The 18,311-nt window shown below is 51.3% G+C and overlaps 6 protein-coding genes across 6 annotated transcripts; 2 read left to right on the plus strand and 4 right to left on the minus strand.

Annotated features, from left to right (window-relative positions):
• Positions 1-172: 172 nt before the first annotated feature.
• Positions 173-1,660, minus strand: UREG_07790 (uncharacterized protein; the record flags this gene model as incomplete). The annotated part of the gene is made up of 3 exons (XM_002582971.1): positions 173-176; positions 371-768; positions 890-1,660. The coding sequence occupies 3 exons, from the start codon at positions 1,658-1,660 to the stop codon at positions 173-175; spliced, it is 1,173 nt and encodes a 390-aa protein (XP_002583017.1).
• Positions 1,661-2,698: 1,038 nt separating this feature from the next.
• Positions 2,699-5,789, plus strand: UREG_07791 (uncharacterized protein; the record flags this gene model as incomplete). Its single annotated transcript, XM_002582972.1, has 2 exons — positions 2,699-2,935; positions 2,994-5,789. 2 exons carry the CDS (start codon positions 2,699-2,701, stop codon positions 5,787-5,789), a joined length of 3,033 nt encoding a protein of 1,010 aa, XP_002583018.1.
• A 251-nt stretch (positions 5,790-6,040) lies between these two features.
• Positions 6,041-10,645, minus strand: UREG_07792 (uncharacterized protein; the record flags this gene model as incomplete). The annotated part of the gene is made up of 3 exons (XM_002582973.1): positions 6,041-7,328; positions 7,386-7,955; positions 8,016-10,645. 3 exons carry the CDS (start codon positions 10,643-10,645, stop codon positions 6,041-6,043), a joined length of 4,488 nt encoding a protein of 1,495 aa, XP_002583019.1.
• Positions 10,646-11,091: 446 nt separating this feature from the next.
• UREG_07793 (DNA-directed RNA polymerase II 13.3 kDa polypeptide) lies at positions 11,092-11,588 on the minus strand (the record flags this gene model as incomplete). Its single annotated transcript, XM_002582974.1, has 3 exons — positions 11,092-11,292; positions 11,342-11,451; positions 11,522-11,588. 3 exons carry the CDS (start codon positions 11,586-11,588, stop codon positions 11,092-11,094), a joined length of 378 nt encoding a protein of 125 aa, XP_002583020.1.
• Positions 11,589-11,938: 350 nt separating this feature from the next.
• UREG_07794 (uncharacterized protein) lies at positions 11,939-14,091 on the plus strand (the record flags this gene model as incomplete). Its single annotated transcript, XM_002582975.1, has 4 exons — positions 11,939-12,035; positions 12,346-12,626; positions 12,997-13,347; positions 13,450-14,091. The coding sequence occupies 4 exons, from the start codon at positions 11,939-11,941 to the stop codon at positions 14,089-14,091; spliced, it is 1,371 nt and encodes a 456-aa protein (XP_002583021.1).
• Positions 14,092-15,085: 994 nt separating this feature from the next.
• UREG_07795 (uncharacterized protein) lies at positions 15,086-17,526 on the minus strand (the record flags this gene model as incomplete). The annotated part of the gene is made up of 2 exons (XM_002582976.1): positions 15,086-16,713; positions 16,902-17,526. The coding sequence occupies 2 exons, from the start codon at positions 17,524-17,526 to the stop codon at positions 15,086-15,088; spliced, it is 2,253 nt and encodes a 750-aa protein (XP_002583022.1).
• Positions 17,527-18,311: the final 785 nt, after the last annotated feature.

The raw sequence follows: 18,311 nt of genomic DNA on the forward strand, positions 1-18,311 counted from the left end.
ATTTGCAGAACGCTGCTCGTAGACCTCGTCAGGTCGAACCGCCCGTTGGATGAGAGTCCCTTTTGCAGGAAAGCAGCCAGACAAAACAATATAAGCTATGCTTGATCCTACAATGCCCAAGAACCATCCGACCTTGTATAAATAAACTCCGGCCCCAATCGATACCCCCTTGTTAACTGTACTAATGAAGCCGGGTAAGCTGGGAGATACTCCAACGAGGAATGCGGCTATGGCCCTCCAATTGAAACCCCGGTTATATCTATAGATACCCCAGGGCTGGTATAGTGCCAGGGAATCATATCTTCTGCGTTTCACAATCCAAAAATCAACGAGCATGATGCCAGCAATAGGGCCTAAGAAAACGGCATACGCAGACATGAAATTCAAAAACACTTGTGCGGATTTAAGAATCTTCCAGGGCATTAAAAACCAGGATAAGAGCCCACATAGCAACTGGCCACGGCGGATGTTAATGTATTGAGGCGCAAGGGCCATCAAATCATTTGCGGCAGACAAAGAATTTGCTGAAATGTTAGCTCCAACGGCAGCCAACGCCAGCGAGAACCCGGCGAAAAACTGGCAGGTTCGATTGTCCCAAAGCGAAATCAGGGTATTCGGGTCCCAGGGAATTTCTCCGCCATACCTGGCCTGGCCAGCGGATGATACAACAATTCCAATGAATGAAACAAACGTGAAAACGGCTGGCAACAGGGGGACATATATCAGCTGCCACATAACACTCACTCGTGAGTATCGAGAGAAATCGGCCTAAAGTCGGCCGGTTAGAAAACAAGCCAAACATATGCATTACAAGGGCAAGTTGATGCGGATGTTCCTGCTCTATGCATACTGACGCACATGCGACGAATATATGAGAATGATCTCTTACTTGATTAACGCTGAGGGTTGCGTAGCTTCCGATGGCTGAGGTTAGACTAGCTAGAAACGTCCAGCTATATTCAGATCCCCTTAGAGATGCGTTGCCTTGGAACAATTTTCCAGCGTCCGTAGTTCGAAACGCCCACACGAGCATTGCTATCCATGACACCGGTACAATCGTGGATTTGGCCATAAAGAGCCACCGAAGTTTGTTGGGGTGGATGCAGAGGAAAGGGAACTGCAAAATGAAGAACAGGAGATAACTGATCATTCCGTTTGTGGTAATGCCTTGTTCCTCTGGGATGGTATTCCTCAATGTCAAAAAGCTAGGCCAAATGCTGCCAATCATGATTCGCACTGCATTTGCTCCATTCATATTGTTGATAGAAAACCAGAACAGGGCGAGGATAAGCCGGGAAACGATGGCGATGTACGACCCCCAAAACCCCCAACTGGCCCGGGCGATAACGGGGAATGGGCTATGATAAAGTACCCCCGTTGCTCCATTTAATGCAATCACGATAGATATGATGAAATATCCAACTGCAGATATAATCAACGACTCCCTCCACGATAGCCCGACAGCGATGACACCGCTGGCAAATTGCCAAGTTGCCACAACAAAACCATCGGAGATCCAGTATGCAACGAAGCTCAACACCCCCCATTTCCGCAAATGGGGAGGGATGGGGTCTAGGTCATGATTTGTCCATCTCGTATTGCCCTCCGCAAAGGCTGACTTGGACTGCTCGACATGAATGGTAGGGAACTGAAATTTCATTTTCAATCATTAAATGATTAGGAACAGGGCATAAAGATCCAAGGGATCTCGTTTGCAGGCTTGCAGTGAGAAATCAACCGTACTCCAGACGGAGTAGTCACCCATGAAATATAGACAGGATGTGACGATCAAGGAAGGGGAAGAATTCGCTCCTGCATGGCTGATACCAAGGTCATGAGCAACGTCTCGTCAAAAGAAAAATAGCAGACAATCGTCATGTCGTGTAACCTTTCTTTTCCAAGCCCCCGAATTAATTGCATAAACAGCCGGACAAAAAGCCATGGCGTTTTCTTAATGCCAGTTCTCATCACAAGCTTGGAATAAATCGTGTATTGAGCGCCAGTGGCTTTCTTCGATGGGTTTGAGTATTGCTCCTTTGGAACCTGGTAAATATCCAGTGAGTCCCTCCCAAGATCTGTTCGCAGTGCCCATTGTAAGTCTTCACAACTAGGCCAAAAGAATACACCCTCCAGCCTAGCCGGAGAACTTAGTAGTCGGTTGTTAAGTCTGCTTTTATCTGACACCAATCAACCATCCTGAGGTTGATCGGATCGGTACGCCCTTTGCCTGTATGGAGTATAGGCGTGAGATCCTGATAGAGGTTTCGGGTGACACAGCAGAGCTCAGTTCGGACAAACAGGGCGCCGGTGTGATCCTTCGTCGTTGTTGACCTCAATGAGGCATCCAGAAATCAGTTGTCCGAAAAGGGGCTCGAGCACCGCCTCGATTAGTCATAACCATCTGTGGCTGAGCACTGTGCCACAGCCACCTTGTTACGTCAGCCCAGACAAACACGTCAAACATACCTAACCTCCAGGGTGACATCGACGGTTGTGAGAGACAGTCTGACGGCGACAGCAAGGGATATGGCAGCCTGAGATTCGAGTGGCCATTCCCAATATTCCCACGCTCGTTCAAAACGACGTGATCTCTTTGTGCCTGCCATGGGATGATTCACATATTGACGTTATTTAGATCTTCGTTTGGTCAATTGCGGAGCTGACTCCAACGACTCTTCTTCCTCATGATGCAGCCAAAATGCAGGGCTTCTTGGAAACTGTGCCGTTACGAGCAATGGCAGCTCGGAAATCGAGACCACGCTACTCTATTCGCCCTTTTTACCTTGTTCTAACGGTGCTCCTCGCCCTTGCGGCTATCACTGTCTTCCTCCCTTCTCCGTCAGGCCTCCAGACGTCTAGAGAAACACCCCATTTACGGAAACGACTGGTAACAGAACGTCAGGAGTGGTCAAATATTGCAGAAGATGAGCAGGAAGTATGCTATGTACCTCTGGGGCTTCCATAGAAGTATCAACTAACCCGATTCCCGATAGAAGTGCCGCCTTGTCCACAAGGCCCACGACCAGTGCGCGTACGTTCTCGCCAATTGCAAGGACCATGAAGTCGGACTTCTTTCTTATCTGCAGCTATATTACTGCAAACTCCCGCAAGCGAAACCAGTGGCATTCGCTATCATAGCCCTATGGCTCTCACTTCTATTCAGTACAATTGGGATCGCCGCGAGTGATTTCCTCTGCATAAATCTCAGTACAATGGCCAGTATCCTAGGAATGAGCGAGAGTTTGACCGGGGTAACTTTCGTAGCGTTCGGAAATGGTAGCCCTGATGTTTTCTCTACTTTTGCTGCCATGAGCTCGAATAGCGGCAGTTTGGCCATAGGTGAGCTGATCGGAGCAGCTGGCTTCATCTCAGCTGTTGTCGCCGGCTCAATGGCCCTAGTGAGACCTTTCAGGGTGGCACGACGAAGTTTTGTCCGCGATATTGCATTTTTCACTTTCGCAGCCAGTTTTAGCTTGGTGTTCATCGCCGATGGCAAACTGCATGTATGGGAATGTGTGATTATGATTGGCTTTTACTTCTTTTATGTTGTGACAGTTGTGACTTGGCACTGGTATTTAGGCCGCCAGCGCTTGAAACGCGAGAGAGATCTTATGGCTAGGGCACACTTCCATATCCCTCAAAACCAGGAATTAGATATTCAGGAAGAGCCCGAGGACGATGATGCTCCGGTAGCTGGTGCCCAACGCCCAACGCTTCTTGGGCCATCTGACGAAGATTTTGATGCGCTTGAAAGAGCGGATATTCCGGCTTGGAAAGTCGAAGACGAGGAAGATGATGAAACACGGGATCGATACCTTGCGGAGTTACAGGGCAATATGCGCGTCAGCAGAGCTCCCGCTGGCCAAAGGGGAGCTGCGATGGGAGCTATCCGCCCAAGCCTGGTCGGTGCATTGGAGTTTCGATCAGTCCTTTCGTCGCTTCAAAGGTCGCGAAGTTTTCACTCAGGTCGAATTCATCTTCGAAATTACTCCGATGATCCTAATCATTCAGAATCCTACCCAGATACCTTAAGTCCAACAATTCCATCTATCCATGGTCGCGCAAGAGCTGTGTCAGCTAACCCCGCCGTTCGGGTTCCTTTGCACAATAATCGGCGAAACGATGCTGCATCAGATCGCGGTGTGCCAATTGCGTCGCGGCGAGCGGCCAATTTTGCTTCCGCTTTCACGGATCAAGAACATATATGTTTCGCATCACCTACATCATCTGGTTATCCATCGAGGGCCCATAGCCCAGCCTTAATAGAAAGAGCCGGATCACCAAATTTTTTGGCACCGCCAGAGAGCCCGTTTCGACCGCTAAATTATCAAAGTGAAAGGGGTGCTACGCAAGGAGCTTCATTGTCGCCGTCTCCATTATCTCCAAGAGCTAAACAACCGCACGGGACGCCTGCTAGCAGCATTAAGTCTTCCGGCCCACATAGTCCCACCCTTCCATTTCCTCCATACCAGGATGATGTAGCTTCGGTTCGCCCGGGGATCCCTAGCATCAGGCTACCTCCAGCTAGTACATCCGGGTCGGTATATGCATCCGAACACTATATTCGCAGCCATCATGAAGAGAAACCGCTAGCATGGTGGCCATACCGACTTTTGCCTCCGCCCATTCTATTTGTGTCTACTCTGTTTCCGACCCTGTCTGGCTGGGCTGAGAAATCAGTATGGGACAAAGTATTAGGGATTACGGCCGCCCCTAGCGTACTATTTTTGACTATAACTCTACCAGTTGTCGAGCCTCCAGTCGCAGAGCCGGAAACTGAACCTGTATCTGTGTTTGTCTCTCCACCATTATCCCCCAACGAGGATCCTGGAATGGTGGCCTCTGACACACCACTTCTACATTCCATTGAACCCGACACCGACGCTCACCTTCCTCTACCCATGATACCTAGCAATGGCAACAGTGCTCGAGGTCAGCAACCCAAGCCTACCGTACCTCCAGGAGCACGGCATCGCCACGACTCCGAAGCGCCGGTTTTACCAACCCAGTTGGAACAGAACACTTCGGTCCCCAAACAGTGGAACCGATGGCTTCTCACGCTGCAACTTGTCACGGCACCACTTTTCATTGCACTGACAGTATGGGCCAACCTTGATTCTGATATGAATGGACGAAATCTCCTTGTACCTGCTCTTGCCGCCCTCGTCGTATCCGCTGTTCTGCTCACTATCCTTCTTGTTACCACCAAACCTACAACCAAACAACTCCCCTCCCGTGCCCGGCCATTTTTGGCGTTCCTTGGCTTTATCGTGTCGATTGCTTGGATTTCTACTTTGGCTACGGAAGTTGTCAACGTACTGAAATCCGTTGGTGTCATTCTCAGCATTAGCGATTCATTACTTGGACTGACTGTGTTTGCCGTCGGAAACTCTCTGGGCGATCTCGTCGCTGACGTTACCGTGGCGAGATTGGGGTACCCAGTCATGGCTCTAAGCGCATGTTTCGGTGGCCCTATGCTCAATATTCTCATTGGGATTGGTGTTGGGGGATTGTACATGACTCTTAACCCGGCGTCGAAACACTCTAGCTCTTATTCTGGACTGAACACGATCATGGCAAGAGCCGTTTCTGCCGCCGAAGAACCATACCGTATATCGGTTTCTAAGAGCTTACTGATAAGCGGGGCGGTGCTGTTGGCTACGCTTGTGGGGCTATTGATTGTTGTACCGCTCAATGGCTGGAGGATGGATCGAAAAATCGGCCTGGGATTGGTGACTTTGTGGTGTGTCAGTACAGTCTGTAATGTCATTGTTGAGATCGTGACATAAACCCTTGTTGTGATGTGTCTACCTAGCCACCTATATCGCTCCTTGATGAATATGATTTTTAGTCGAGGCATTTAAGCAGATGGCATCCTCCCAATGAAACAATTGCTCACAATAAATAATGCATAGATTCGAGAAATAGAAAAGGGTTATAATAACTAATTGCACATGAACAATCTGATCTCGAGTAAACAATCTAAACCAAATGCTCTTGAGACAAGTAATGAATTTCTACATAAAGCACCACGTAAGAGCTACAATACTCTACCGGCTACGGCCGCGCTCCTATCCTTTGTTGCAACCTTCTTCAAGCCCTTTCCAGCTTTAATGTCAGCAAACAATGCTCCACGTCCAGCGCTTGGTCCAGTAGGTCCTAGCGCGGAACCAGGTGGAGCGGGTGGTGGGGGTGGACCTGGGGGCGGGGGTGGGGCTCCGCCCGGTGGAGGTGGAGCGGCACCAGGGGGGGGCGGAGGAGGCGGGGGTGAGCCCGCTGGTGCTTCCATACTTGGGATTGGCGGGGGAGGGGGTGGTGGGATCGAGGGTGGTGTGTAAAATCCAGAGTCATCAGGAGCCACTGGAGACATATCGTTGGTTTCTCGTTCTTGTTCAAATTCTGGTTCCGACTCGGGCTCTGCTGCAGGTAGCGGAGGTGGAGGCGGAGGCGCAATTGGGCCGTCTTGAACCGGCGTCGCGGTTTTCGATTCCGACTTGTCGTCCATAGAGCTTAGCGGCCGTGGAGGAGCCATAGTACCGAAAAGAATACTTGCGAGTTGCTTCGCACTGCCGCCCGCGGCCCGATCGTCGTCTTCGTCCGATTCGTTCTCCGATTCTGCAACGGACCAATCGTCTTCTTCAGGACGAACTCGCGATTTACGTTCGAGCGGTCCAGGAACTGTTGCATCTGGTGAAAATGTAGATTTGGCGGTGGTTTCCTGCTGTGCTAGGCGATGGAATGGATTGGTTGATTGCATCTCAGGAGCAGCTTGAGGTACTTGAGAAGTTCCGAACTGTTGATTTTCTGAGGACTGGCTAAGTTGGCGGAAGTATGGGTTCCTGGACTCAGTATCCGGAGGCAAGGTTTGTTTGACAGACTCGGGAGTTACCGCGGGGCTTTGGAGCGTAGGTGTTTGTTCAAATTCCTCGTCTTGGATAGGCTCCTGAATCGCTGGAACGGGCGGTGCAGGCGGCGCCGCAAGTGGAGCTGGGTGAGAGACCGAGGGTGGTGGACCGAAATCATGAACACTGTCCTGGGCTGAAAGATCAATTGGGCCCTCATCATCCGAAGAAGACTCCTCGTCGCCCATGTTTTCAAGCTGGCGCTGAAGTTCTCGCTCCCTTGCCTGTGCGGCTTCAAGTTCCGCACGTTGTATTGCGAGGCGAGCTTCCTTTTCTTTTGCGTCTTTTTCAGCTTGTTGCTTACGACGTTTCTCTTCTTGCTTCTTTATTTTGCCCTGTCTAACTTGCTCCTCTAGGGCTTGAAGTCGAGCTTGAGCAGCCTGCTTCTCACGTGCAAGTTCCTCTTCCTGATACCTAGCTTCCTCTCTGTTGAGCTAAGTTAGCATTCTAGTAGCAGTAGTGTTAGTATGTGTGCGAACTTACTCAAGTCGTTTACGCTCAGCTCCTTGCGCTTCCTGTTCATGTCTTAGGATTCTTTCTTTCTCCTCTTGCTGCGCTTTGGCTCTAAGAGCGAGAGCAGTCTCTTCAGCCTTCTTCGCTTCCGAAGTTTCACTGCCGTCAGTCCTAGCTTTTCGGGACGGAGGCGGTGGCGGCTTTTTAGATGCGGGCTTGGGAGGAGGAGCTGCTGTTGCAGACTTCTCCTGGGCAAGGCGCCGTTGCCTCTCCGCTTCACGTTTCGCATCTTCTTCTTCAGCGCGCTTACGCCTCTCTTCCTTTTCTCGCCTCTCGCGTTCCTGGCGGTCCGACATGGATGGACCGGTATCGGAACTAGGTTTCAAACCTGCAGCAGCCATCCTTTCGGCAATGCGTTTTTGGGCACGCTCCCGTGCAGATAGAACACGCTCTTCGTGCGTCATTCCTGCAAATGAAGGAGATGTAGATGTAGACCGAAGGGGAGACGCCTCTCTTTGAGCATCACCGTTAGCAGAAGGACTTTTATATTGGTTTCCGGCGCGCAAGTAAGAAGAGCTATCGGCGCGGGATGCGCGTTCCCTGCAAAAAGTTAGTAAATTGATCAAATTAACAATGAACCCATATAAAAGCATAACTTACTCATCCTTGCGGATTTTCGCTGTTTTACGGTTCCGCTGCAAATCATAGATGAAATCTCTGATTTGATCCTCGACCCCGAGGGCTTCCTCCCAGCGGCGCCTCTCATGATCACGAGTAGAGTTTTCATCTTGGTCTTTTAGGTTATCTTCGAGGCTCAAAGAGAACTCCTTTACGCTCTCTTCAACCTCCCGAGTCATAGCATCATGGCGCTCTCGTTCGGCCATCACGCTTGCCTTTTCTTCTTCAAGGCGTCGTGTAGCGGATCCATCGTCAACCTGTGGCGGTGGTCGGCCTGCAAGCTCAGCTGCTCTAGCTTGCATCCTTGCACGGGCACGAGCTTTGATGCGATCCGCTTCTGTGATAGCACCACCAGGGCCTGTACCAATAATATCCATTGCTGTTCCAGGATGTAATTTTGCGTCCTTCAGCCGGAATAGCTCTAGCTTGCTATCTGCGATAGATCGTTCTAGCTTACGAACATCCGACGCTAATTGTGGTAATTGATCCTGGAAGGCTTGGAGTTGACGCCTTAAAGAACGCCGCTCAGCGCCGGCGTCAGCGTTCCGGAACGCCGCTTTGGGATCCGTGTCAATATCGTCTTGGACCCGTCGGATGCGTTCCATGAGAGACTCTGCCTCTCTCCTATCCCTTCGGTTGAGTACTTCGTCCTCTTCTGCGCGGCTTTCGTCCCTGAAATCCGTTGCGTCCAACATAATCTTTGTCTCGTGGATCTTTTTCTTCAATTGTTCAACAGGGAGGTCATCATTAACCTTCTCAGCCGGAGTGGAAGAAGGCGAAGGAGATGGGGTGCCGCCAGCACGGCGACGGGCGCTCGACTTGTACGCTGCTGCGTCGTCATTATTTTTGAAAACAGTCGCATCCTTTCTGCCAACTCCAGGGGACGCAGATCCGGTACGGAAAGAATGAGTTTTGAGATAACTAACTCCAGTTTTCTGCGGCTGGAGAAAAGCACCTGATGCCTTTCGCTGCTCTGCATCCTGAGACAACATAGATTTCACAGTACCGATGGAATCGTCAAGGTTTCGTTTTGAAGGAGGGATCAGCTCAGGAGGTAAACGATTTGGTATGGGATACCCGTTTAACTTTCTGTAAATCAAATGCATCGCAACAGCGAATTCATCCATATTCAAACGGCCCCGGTTGTAGGGGTCCGAAAGCGTCCAAATACGTTCCAAGTCTTGACGGTCCAAGCCACTCTGGCCCATGATTTCAATGGCTACATCGCCGCCAATGAAGCCTTTTCCGAGGCCGTCCCAAGCGCGGAACAACTGGTCATAAATCTTCTTTTCGTCTTTGGTTACAGCCCATGGAATAGTCGCGTTTCCAGAAAGGCCTGCTGTCGTATAGCCGCCTTCTCGACCAGGCTGTGGCATCAACCGCTGCTTCAATGCTTCAATATTCGGTAGTCCGGTAGCTGGTGCATTGACAAACCCCCACTGGCCCGGCATTCCTGTTGGCTGGGCGGTTAAGCCGGTTGCACCAGTTTGCGAGGGAGGTAAGTTCGAGCCAAACCCAGCAGGCATCGGCGGCATCGGAGGACGTGGCCCAGTATAGCCCGTCGCCTGCGGATTGGGTTGAAGTCCGGTCGGCTGCATTCGAAGAGAAGTATTTTGTGGAGGAAAGCCTGTCGGCTGGGGTGCAAGAGACGGCGGCTGAAACCCGGTTGCCTGGTTATAGAAGCCGGTTGGCTGCGCCGTTAGCTGCGACAAAAGCTGTGAATTAGAAGGCTGTTGAGGCTGTGGCTGCTGCGGAGCTGGTGGCGCGGACGTATTTTGCATTAAAGGCTGCTCAAAACTGGGTACGTTTGTTTTCGGCACAGCGGGAGGGTGGTCATCCGGAACAGCGAATGAAATGATATCCACCATGCTGGATACTTCGTTTCGAACTCGTTCGGGGAGCATCGAAGGGAGTTCACGGCCAGTTAACCGCAGATTACATAGGTACATAGCCAACGCAAACTCCGGGAAAAGAAGGTGCCCCGACTTTGTGGTGTCAGATAAAACCCAAATCTTCGACAAATCGCTCCCTGGTAGCTTCGAGCGCAGAAGGAGATCCCTTGCCGTATCACCGTCCATTGATTGCCCATCTCCAACCGCAGATTTGAAAAGCTGCTCAAATTTCGCCTGGTCTTGCGATGTAATGAAGGAAAGGCGCATATTCGGGATCTTCGACGTCGAATGGGGCTGAGGTGCCTGAGGAGTTGGGGTAGAGCTTTGTTGGAACGATTGCGCGATCTGTGAAGAGGTCTGACCAGCAGGGCGGGAAGGCATTGGGGGTGCAGCAAGCGACTGTTGTTGCGTCGCTTGTGGCTGTTGCTGCTGTTGCTGAAAGGGGGAAGCCTGGTTCTGTGAAGGATACCCCGTCATCTGCGGAGGTTGGGGAGGCGGTTGGAACGACGATTGCTGAAATGGGCCTCCGGGAAATCCGGTAGGTTGCGGTTGCATCGACTGCATCTGGCCGCCCGCAAAGCCTGTCGGCTGCGGCGCAAACCCAGTGGGCTGCTGCTGCTGTTGCTGAAAACCTGCAAATGGCTGCTGAGGTTGGCCATACTGCGGTTGGCCAGCGCGAGCCGCATTGGGGTTCAAGAAGGAATTGGAAGAGGAATACATGGCGTCAGCAAAACATTAGCAGCTAGAGACAGAGTGAAAAAGAAACCACAGAACGAAAAACAGTCCAGACAACGAGGTTGAGAGCGTGCAACAAGACGATCAGGTCAAGGTCAAGGGGGACGAACCAACACGGGCGGCGGGCGGCGGCTGTCGGTGAGACACTAGGCCGCATTTGGCATAGTTGGCTGGCATCCATATCACTACATTGAAGCCTACTTATGGCAGTAGATATTTTCCGAAAAGCAACTCGAATCGTCATTTTTCGGTGTTATTTTACATAATCGGATCGAACATGAGATCCAGAGATAAACAAACGGACCATCAGAATCAGAACCCACACAGCCATGCAACTCAACGCCTTTCATCAACTAATAGCTACCAAATCCGCATTGCGCCGTGATTATTCCGTCTGGCCGTTCCACAATTTGAATCAGGGTAGAAGTAGTTCAAACTCCATTCTGGGCATTCTGCTGCTGGGGCGCGGTGCTGGCCATCTTCCGTAGTTCGAATTCCTTTGTAAACTCGCGGCTGAGGGTACCGAGGTCCTTGACAAGCTCATGGCAGGCAGTGAGAACGGCATCTTTTGGAGTGATGGTGCCATCGGTCTGAACGCGAAGCATGAACTTGTGCACAAGTGGATGTGGAACCTGCCCATTTATTAGCGCGAACTGACGGCATCGGTCGCCCAGGACGTACCTTGTATCCGGCAAATTGGACATGTTGGCTCTTAAGAAGCTGGGAGCGAATCAGATTTCCAAGAGTGTGATCCTCCTTGTTGAAGGTGAAGATCGCGGTGGAAGGGAGACCTGGCAACGGCAGTTGATAGTGTTGGTTATCCCGCTGCAAAAACAGTGTGGAAGCAAGGATAGGACTTACGGGTATCGGGCTCCATCTCGACCTTCTTCTCGCCGGGGCCGAGAACAAAAGATTCAAATCTAGCCATCAAGGCAAGTTCAGCATCTAATCAATAAAACGCGTTCGCAGAAGTACAGGCCCAAAGCACATCAACGAGGGTGACAAAGGTGAAAAGTAAGGTAGTCGAAGCAACATGGGGACAGAAGAATCTAACGTGTTAACCAAGTCTTTCACCGGGCGAACCTTGGTCCTACAAGGGTTCTGGCGATAACTTGCCCCGGTGTTATCGGCATAAAAACGGGAAGGGTTTCGCTCGTCGGCCACCATGGCTGCGAAATATCAACAGCGCGGACAAGAAGAGGACTCAACAAGACGATATAAAGGTCTGGGACAAAGGTATGGCAAGGAGCAGGTCAAAAGGCAGTCAAATATGCAGAAATGACAGTTGCCAGAAACATCGCAAGGGAGGAAGGCGTGCACAGAAAGGGCCGAAATCAACAACAGGTTCGAACGTGCGCGGCGGCAACGCAACATTGTAAGCAGACCAGGCCGCTCCGGCTAAAGACTTCCATAACGAGCTCAACAGGTTTGGGTCTTAACAATCCAACCCCATGATTATCTTGCAGCAACCAAAATTGAAAAAAGGCTCCTTACCTATCAGGTGCATTCATCTTGAATCCAAAAGGAGATTACAATACCCAAAAGATAAATAGGAATATGTGAGAGTTGGTTAAAAGGAAAACAAGGAGCCAGAGGCAAGGGTACTGTGGGAGGTAAGAGGCCTTCTGTGGACTCTAACAGGAGAATTAAAAGGGACAATAGAGCAGCCTGGGGGAGATGTATAGCTTGTGCTCCCACAACGAAGCAAGTATACAGGGTCGAATATTCGGAGCTTCCTCCTGCCCCAATAATGCAGGGCTCTGGAATGGGGTATCAAAGAAAAGATATCCTGGGAATACGAGTATCTCGAGAGGGATACTGTGATGCGAAAAGTGCGCAGCACTACTCGTATCAACTGAGACGGCAAGGAACCGTGTGGACGAAGAAGAAGCCGATGATATCAAAATTTCATCGCCTTCAAGCCAGAATCAACTCCAGCGAAGAGCGTGGCGGACATGCTGCTTACGTAATCCCACTCCCCGGATCGAGACCGCATCGAACACGGTAACTTAACCGCCGTGATGGCCCAGCAGAACGCGGCATTCAATTTTGAGGGCGCTGCTCCGGAGGCTTCATTATTAATCAGTCATCACCTGTTGCTGCTGTGAGCAGCAGGACTTTGTCCGACATCCAACTAGCTCGCCGTCCGGAAGGTGCCCGCTGAGAAGAAATGTCTCTCCCGTCACTTCGGACCAAACGCGAGACCCATCCCCAATTCTACTAATGGCGTAACTAGACTTTCCGCTTCTACTACAAATATCCCATTACTCAAACCCCACCCGAGGGAGAGAACGACCTCTACAAAAGGACTAATAAGCAGCGAAACCACCACATAGCAATTCACGATCATGGCTTCAATAGCCGCTCGAACCGCGCTCACAGCAGCCTACCCATGGACCAGGACCCCTCTCGTCACCAGCGCGCCAATGCTGCGCATCGCGCTCGCCCCCCTGGCCGTTGCAGTGTCTCGCGCCGGCGGTTTGGGGTTCCTAGCGGCCGGCTTCGACATGGCGGATCTCGAGGCCAACTTTCAAAACGCCGTGCAGTTGGTCCGTCAGTGCCAAGTCGACAAGCCAGATTTTACCGGTGCCGACAAGGACATATTGCCTGTCGGGGTCGGATTTCTGAACTGGGGCGCGGATATCAGCCAGGCGATCCCGCTGATTGCAAAATATATTCCCGCGGCAGTATGGTTGTTTGGGGCTGCACGCCCCACGGAGGAATTATACAGTCAGTGGGCCAAGCAAGTCCGTTCCGTAACGCATGGCAAGACGAAGGTATGGGTACAGATTGGAAACGTCGCAGATGCCCTGAACATCGCCCGCTCTGTCAAACCGGATGTGCTCGTCGTCCAAGGCTCTGATGCCGGCGGACACGGTCTTAAGCAGTCTGCGAGCATCATCTCGCTTCTCCCCGAAGTGAAAGATGCGCTTGACGCCGAGGGTTTTGGAAACACCCCGCTCATCGCGGCGGGGGGGATCGTCGACGGTCGTGGTATGGCTGCGGCGTTGTGTCTAGGCGCCGAGGGCATAACCATGGGCACGAGGTTTCTGGCCTGCGAGGAAGCGAATATCGCGTCGGGATATAGAAAGGAGATTCTCCGCGTGCAAGACGGGGGGATCGTCACCGGGAGGACAACCGTGTACGATCGCGTGCGGGGGATAAACAAGTGGCCCGAGGAGTATGACGGGCGTGGCGTGCTCAACGAAAGTTATAACGATGCAGAGAAAGGCATGTCCGACGAGGAGAATCAAAGACTGTACGGGATTGAGATGAAAAAGGGCGACGATGGATGGGGTCCCACTGGCCGAATGACGACGTATGCAGGCACCGGCGTGGGACTAGTAAAGGAGGTCGTTTCGGCGGGCAAGATTGTTGACGATGTTCTGAGTCAAACTACGAGAATATTGCCGAGATCCAGTATGACTTGATGCAGTATCAAGTCGCCATTTTATGCGCGAGTTTACAATCAAGACTTGTACTATGGAGGTGTGCTTCACCTTTGATGCAACTTAATAATGGTCATGCGCAAGGCGCAATGGTTCATAGATCTGAGGCACTCTCACGTTTTTGAGCTAGGTAGCCCTTTTGAACCTGTATTTCGCCGGCAGGAGTATGTATAGATTAAAAAGATGTACATACATTAGGTGCATAACACTACGAAACCCAATATCTCTATGCAAAACGGAAACGACATTAAAACAAGACCATATTCCTCAGCAAATCCAAATAGGCTCAAAATGTAGACATAAAAAGCAGGCACGTAAATACAGGAAAAAGGCACTGTTCCCAACTCAGCAGCATATGTATTATTTCAAAAGAAAAAGGAAAAGAAAAAAATTTAACTCAAGTCTTGCCTTTTTCTCTCATTTCCCTTTTTGGGTCGTTGATAGGATCGCACAATGTTCAGTGATAAGATTATCTTCCAGTCCACAATTACCAAGAACAAATTTCCTAAAGCTGTTTTCCATGGAACAAGTCACCAATCGTAGATGCCCCCTTTTTGAAACGCCATCCGTTCTTTTTCTTCTCTCTGGCTTTGGCCATCTCCGCCCAGCCTTCGTCATCATCGTCATCGTCGTCGACATTTTTTGCCGACAAAACCAAGCCACTTGTTGGTCTAGGCGTGGTGGTCAAGGGGTTTGGTCTGGGTTGCGGGCTTAAGGATGCAAATGTGGAGGACCGCGCATCGTTTGACCATGGGCGAGGTGTAGATGACGTGAAAGTCGATGAACGCCTGTTCTGAGCCAATGGTACAGTAGACACAGGGCGATACCTCGAGGCTGTGCCTACATTGCTCCGTTCTGAAGGCGCCACAGAAGGAGCGTAGCCTGGAGCACCCATGGGACCATATTGCCAATTTGGCTCATATCATGGGTAGGTGGTAAGAATGCGGACTGCCGGTTCCATTGCGAAGTGGACGGGTCAAGCATACTCAGTGTTCTCTGATCTACCTGAGGTGGACCAGGTTGAAATGCATTGAGGTTTGATAACATGGACATAGGACGCTGGTTTGGCCCAGGAGGCTGCAAGAGATTTGGATTGGTCATTTGCATAGGTTGAAGTTGCAGACTTTGCATCTGCATCATTTGTTGCATCCACTGAATCTGCATTTGCATCATTTGGGTCATCTGTTTGTGTGAGTTGGATTTGGCTCTGATCAGGAGGGGCTGGCGCATTGTGAGGTGCTCCAATCTGTGAAATAAGACCAGAACTCATGCCCCCCAGGTTTAATTGATTCATTGCTGACGTGGTGTTGGGCATATCGAAGCTCACATGAGCGTTAGGGCTCCCTCTTCTCATCGCTCTTGCGCGCTCCTCGTTCGCTATCATTCCTACCAGGCCGCCGGGTGGCATCGCGGGGGTTTGTCCACCATGGACGGATGGCGTACCGCCCCCGAGAGCGAGGGACTCCCTCTGCGGCTGGTTGACAAGGCCTGCACCGTAATATGGATCTTGAGGAAGGTTTCGCGCGAAAACCGGGAGAGTTTTGCGTTTTGGCGGCAACTCGCCTACAACCGAGGGCGGGCTTGCTATGTAAGAAGACCGAAGGTTTGGATTGGAACTCGAGGTCATTAGTTGCGAGGGAGGCCGATTCCTGCTTGGAAATCCATGAGCGGCGAGAATAGCAAGAGGTACATCATCGTCGTCATCGCCATCAGTGCTCTTCGCATTGGGAGTGGGCTCTGGAATCAATACTGATTGACGGTTGGCGTTTGCTGGCGGGGTAGCGGCTTCCAGGCTCTCGCGTTTCGTTTCGAGGTTAGGTACCTTCATTTGTTCTCCTGTAATCTTCATCATTTGTTGTCTATACACTGAAAGATGAGCCTCTTGCTTTTTCCTCTGATTAGCTGCCTGGCGCTTCTTCTCTGCCTCATCCTCCTCCTCTTCGCTCTCATGATCCGAGGAGTCGGAATCAGAATCATTGTTTTGTTGCCTGGTCAATTCTTGCTGCTCTCGATACCGTTCAAACTGGGCTGGTGTCATTACCTTCTTCGGCTTTTCGTCGTTCTTCATGGCAACTTCCTCATAACGAGCAGCTAGACTGGCTTCGGCGCACAGGGACTGCTCGTTTTGCTTGGATCCAATGGGCCTTATGCTCGACATGGACTGCGGAGCCCGATGATTGAGTGGGACGGTAGTAAAGTCTTTATCGCTGCCATACATGGACGACACTTCAGGGTCGGCAGGCGCCCGAGGACTCTCAACCATAAAGGTTGGCATTGGGGGTCTGTTTGGCGTCAGGGTTGCATTGCTCGAACTGAGGGAGCCATTGGTGTAGCTGGCGTTTGTGTTCGAGGTTAAGTTCCTTCCTCCGAGGTGGCTGTATTCGTTTACATTCCTGTTCCTTTCGTCGGAAAATCGGACTGTATTATGATGAGAATTATTAGAGGATGTGGACGTCCTCCCTTCGGGGGAGGCTGACCCCATCAACCCGTCTCTTGAAGTCTGGCTATCACTTGGAGATGGTGTGGGGATCGAGTTTGAAGGCCGATCGATACGAATGGGAGATAACAGGGACGAGCCATTTGGATGTTTCCCTTTGGGAGGTACTTGCGGCCGCTCAGAAGAGGGGAGCTATTAGAATTAACAATGTGATTAGCGGATAGTTAAAAAGAAGCGAGGCGGGACGTAAGGAGAGTCATACATTCGACGCGGAACTAGAAGAATTTGCTTCTTGAAGCTGGGTTTTCCGGCTGTCGAGACCCGCAAAAATGTTCGAAAAAGTCATCGGATGAACCGAGGTTTAGATCGGATTCTAGCAATCTTGGGGGAGTGGCCGTGCTGGTGGTGCTGGCCGTCATTGCGCGTTCCCTAGCCATGGAGTGAGACTGGCGCGGCGTAGTCTGATTCGGTGGTACAATCTTTGGTGGTTTGGTGCCAAAGGAAAAGGTCCTTCCAGCGGCGCGTAGTGCCGACGCAAAGGATGATTCGGGAATTGGAGGAACGGTGATGTCGTGGGTGGAATTGTCCGAGGGCAAGGTGGAAGACGAGCTAAACTTGGCTGAGGAGGAGCTGTCGTACAGTCTGCCGGTAGAGGAGGAATTGTTGGTTCCTCCGCTCCCAGTTGAGCCGGTCAGCTTGCCCGCGCGGGTTCTTGCTGGTTGGGGATCGGGAACATATTGGCTGCCGGTGGACGGTCTTTCAATGCCTGCAAATATATTGTCTGGATAAGGATCGTCCAGTGAGGCTTCCCTGTGGCTTCCGCTCATACGCTGCAGGGCGCTGCTGCCATCAAACGACTTGCTGGGTCCGTGTGGGCGCTCGAAGACACGAAAGGAGGGTTCCACGGGAGGCTGTACTTCTTCCAAAGCATTTCCAGATGACTTTCGACGCGCAAAACCCTTGGGGAGTTTAATCGGCATGGAGAAGGAGATTTGTGTTCACAGAGGATGGTTTGGGGCAGTCAGGAAGCTTTAAACGCAATGGGCGAACCAAGGAACCAAGCCAGGGGGTGGTCCAAAAATTCCGACCCGCACAACGTGTCTCACCCGAATTGCTGAAGCTGTCAACGGGATAGTCCAAGCACGAGCTATGAGGACATATAGGGCGCAAGAAGGGGAGACGACTATTAGAAGTTCGACGCTGGCTGAGGTCAGAAACGAATGCTTAGCGAGTTGTGCGCGGGAACGCGAGGAGACAACAGAGATGGGAGGTTGTTGGGGGAGGGCAGGGAGAGAGAACGCAGAGGCTGCAAGGGTTCAAAAGGAGAAACCTCGAGAAATCAGGCGACATTGTTGGCCTGCTGCAATGCAAGAAAACAAAAGACAGGCGATTCTCCTCGATGCCTCGGGAGGGTGGAGCAGGAACAAGCAGAGACGACGAAGTTCAGGCCAGACGTACCTTGCAAGGGTGTGGAGATGAGCCCAATTTTCCCAAACACCGCCAGAAGCTGATGATATTAGCGAGAGGGATGGAAAAGGGGAGCCGAGCGACGGGACCAGGAGAAGCGAAGTTGACTCGGCTGGAGGACGATGTGAACCTTGCAGAGCTCGACTCTAAGACAGGAGCCAGTGCTGGAGGCGGCGGTAACAGCAGAGAGTGTCGAGAGCAAGTGAGGATTAAGATTATTATTGATTGATTGATTGATTAAAAATAAAAGATAGAAATAGGGCTGCTTTGTCGTGAAAGAGTCAGAGAAGAGAGAGCA

Source organism: Uncinocarpus reesii, genomic scaffold (genome assembly GCF_000003515.1).
Source record: "Uncinocarpus reesii 1704 scaffold_5 genomic scaffold, whole genome shotgun sequence".
Taxonomy (NCBI): Eukaryota; Fungi; Ascomycota; class Eurotiomycetes; order Onygenales; family Onygenaceae; genus Uncinocarpus; species Uncinocarpus reesii.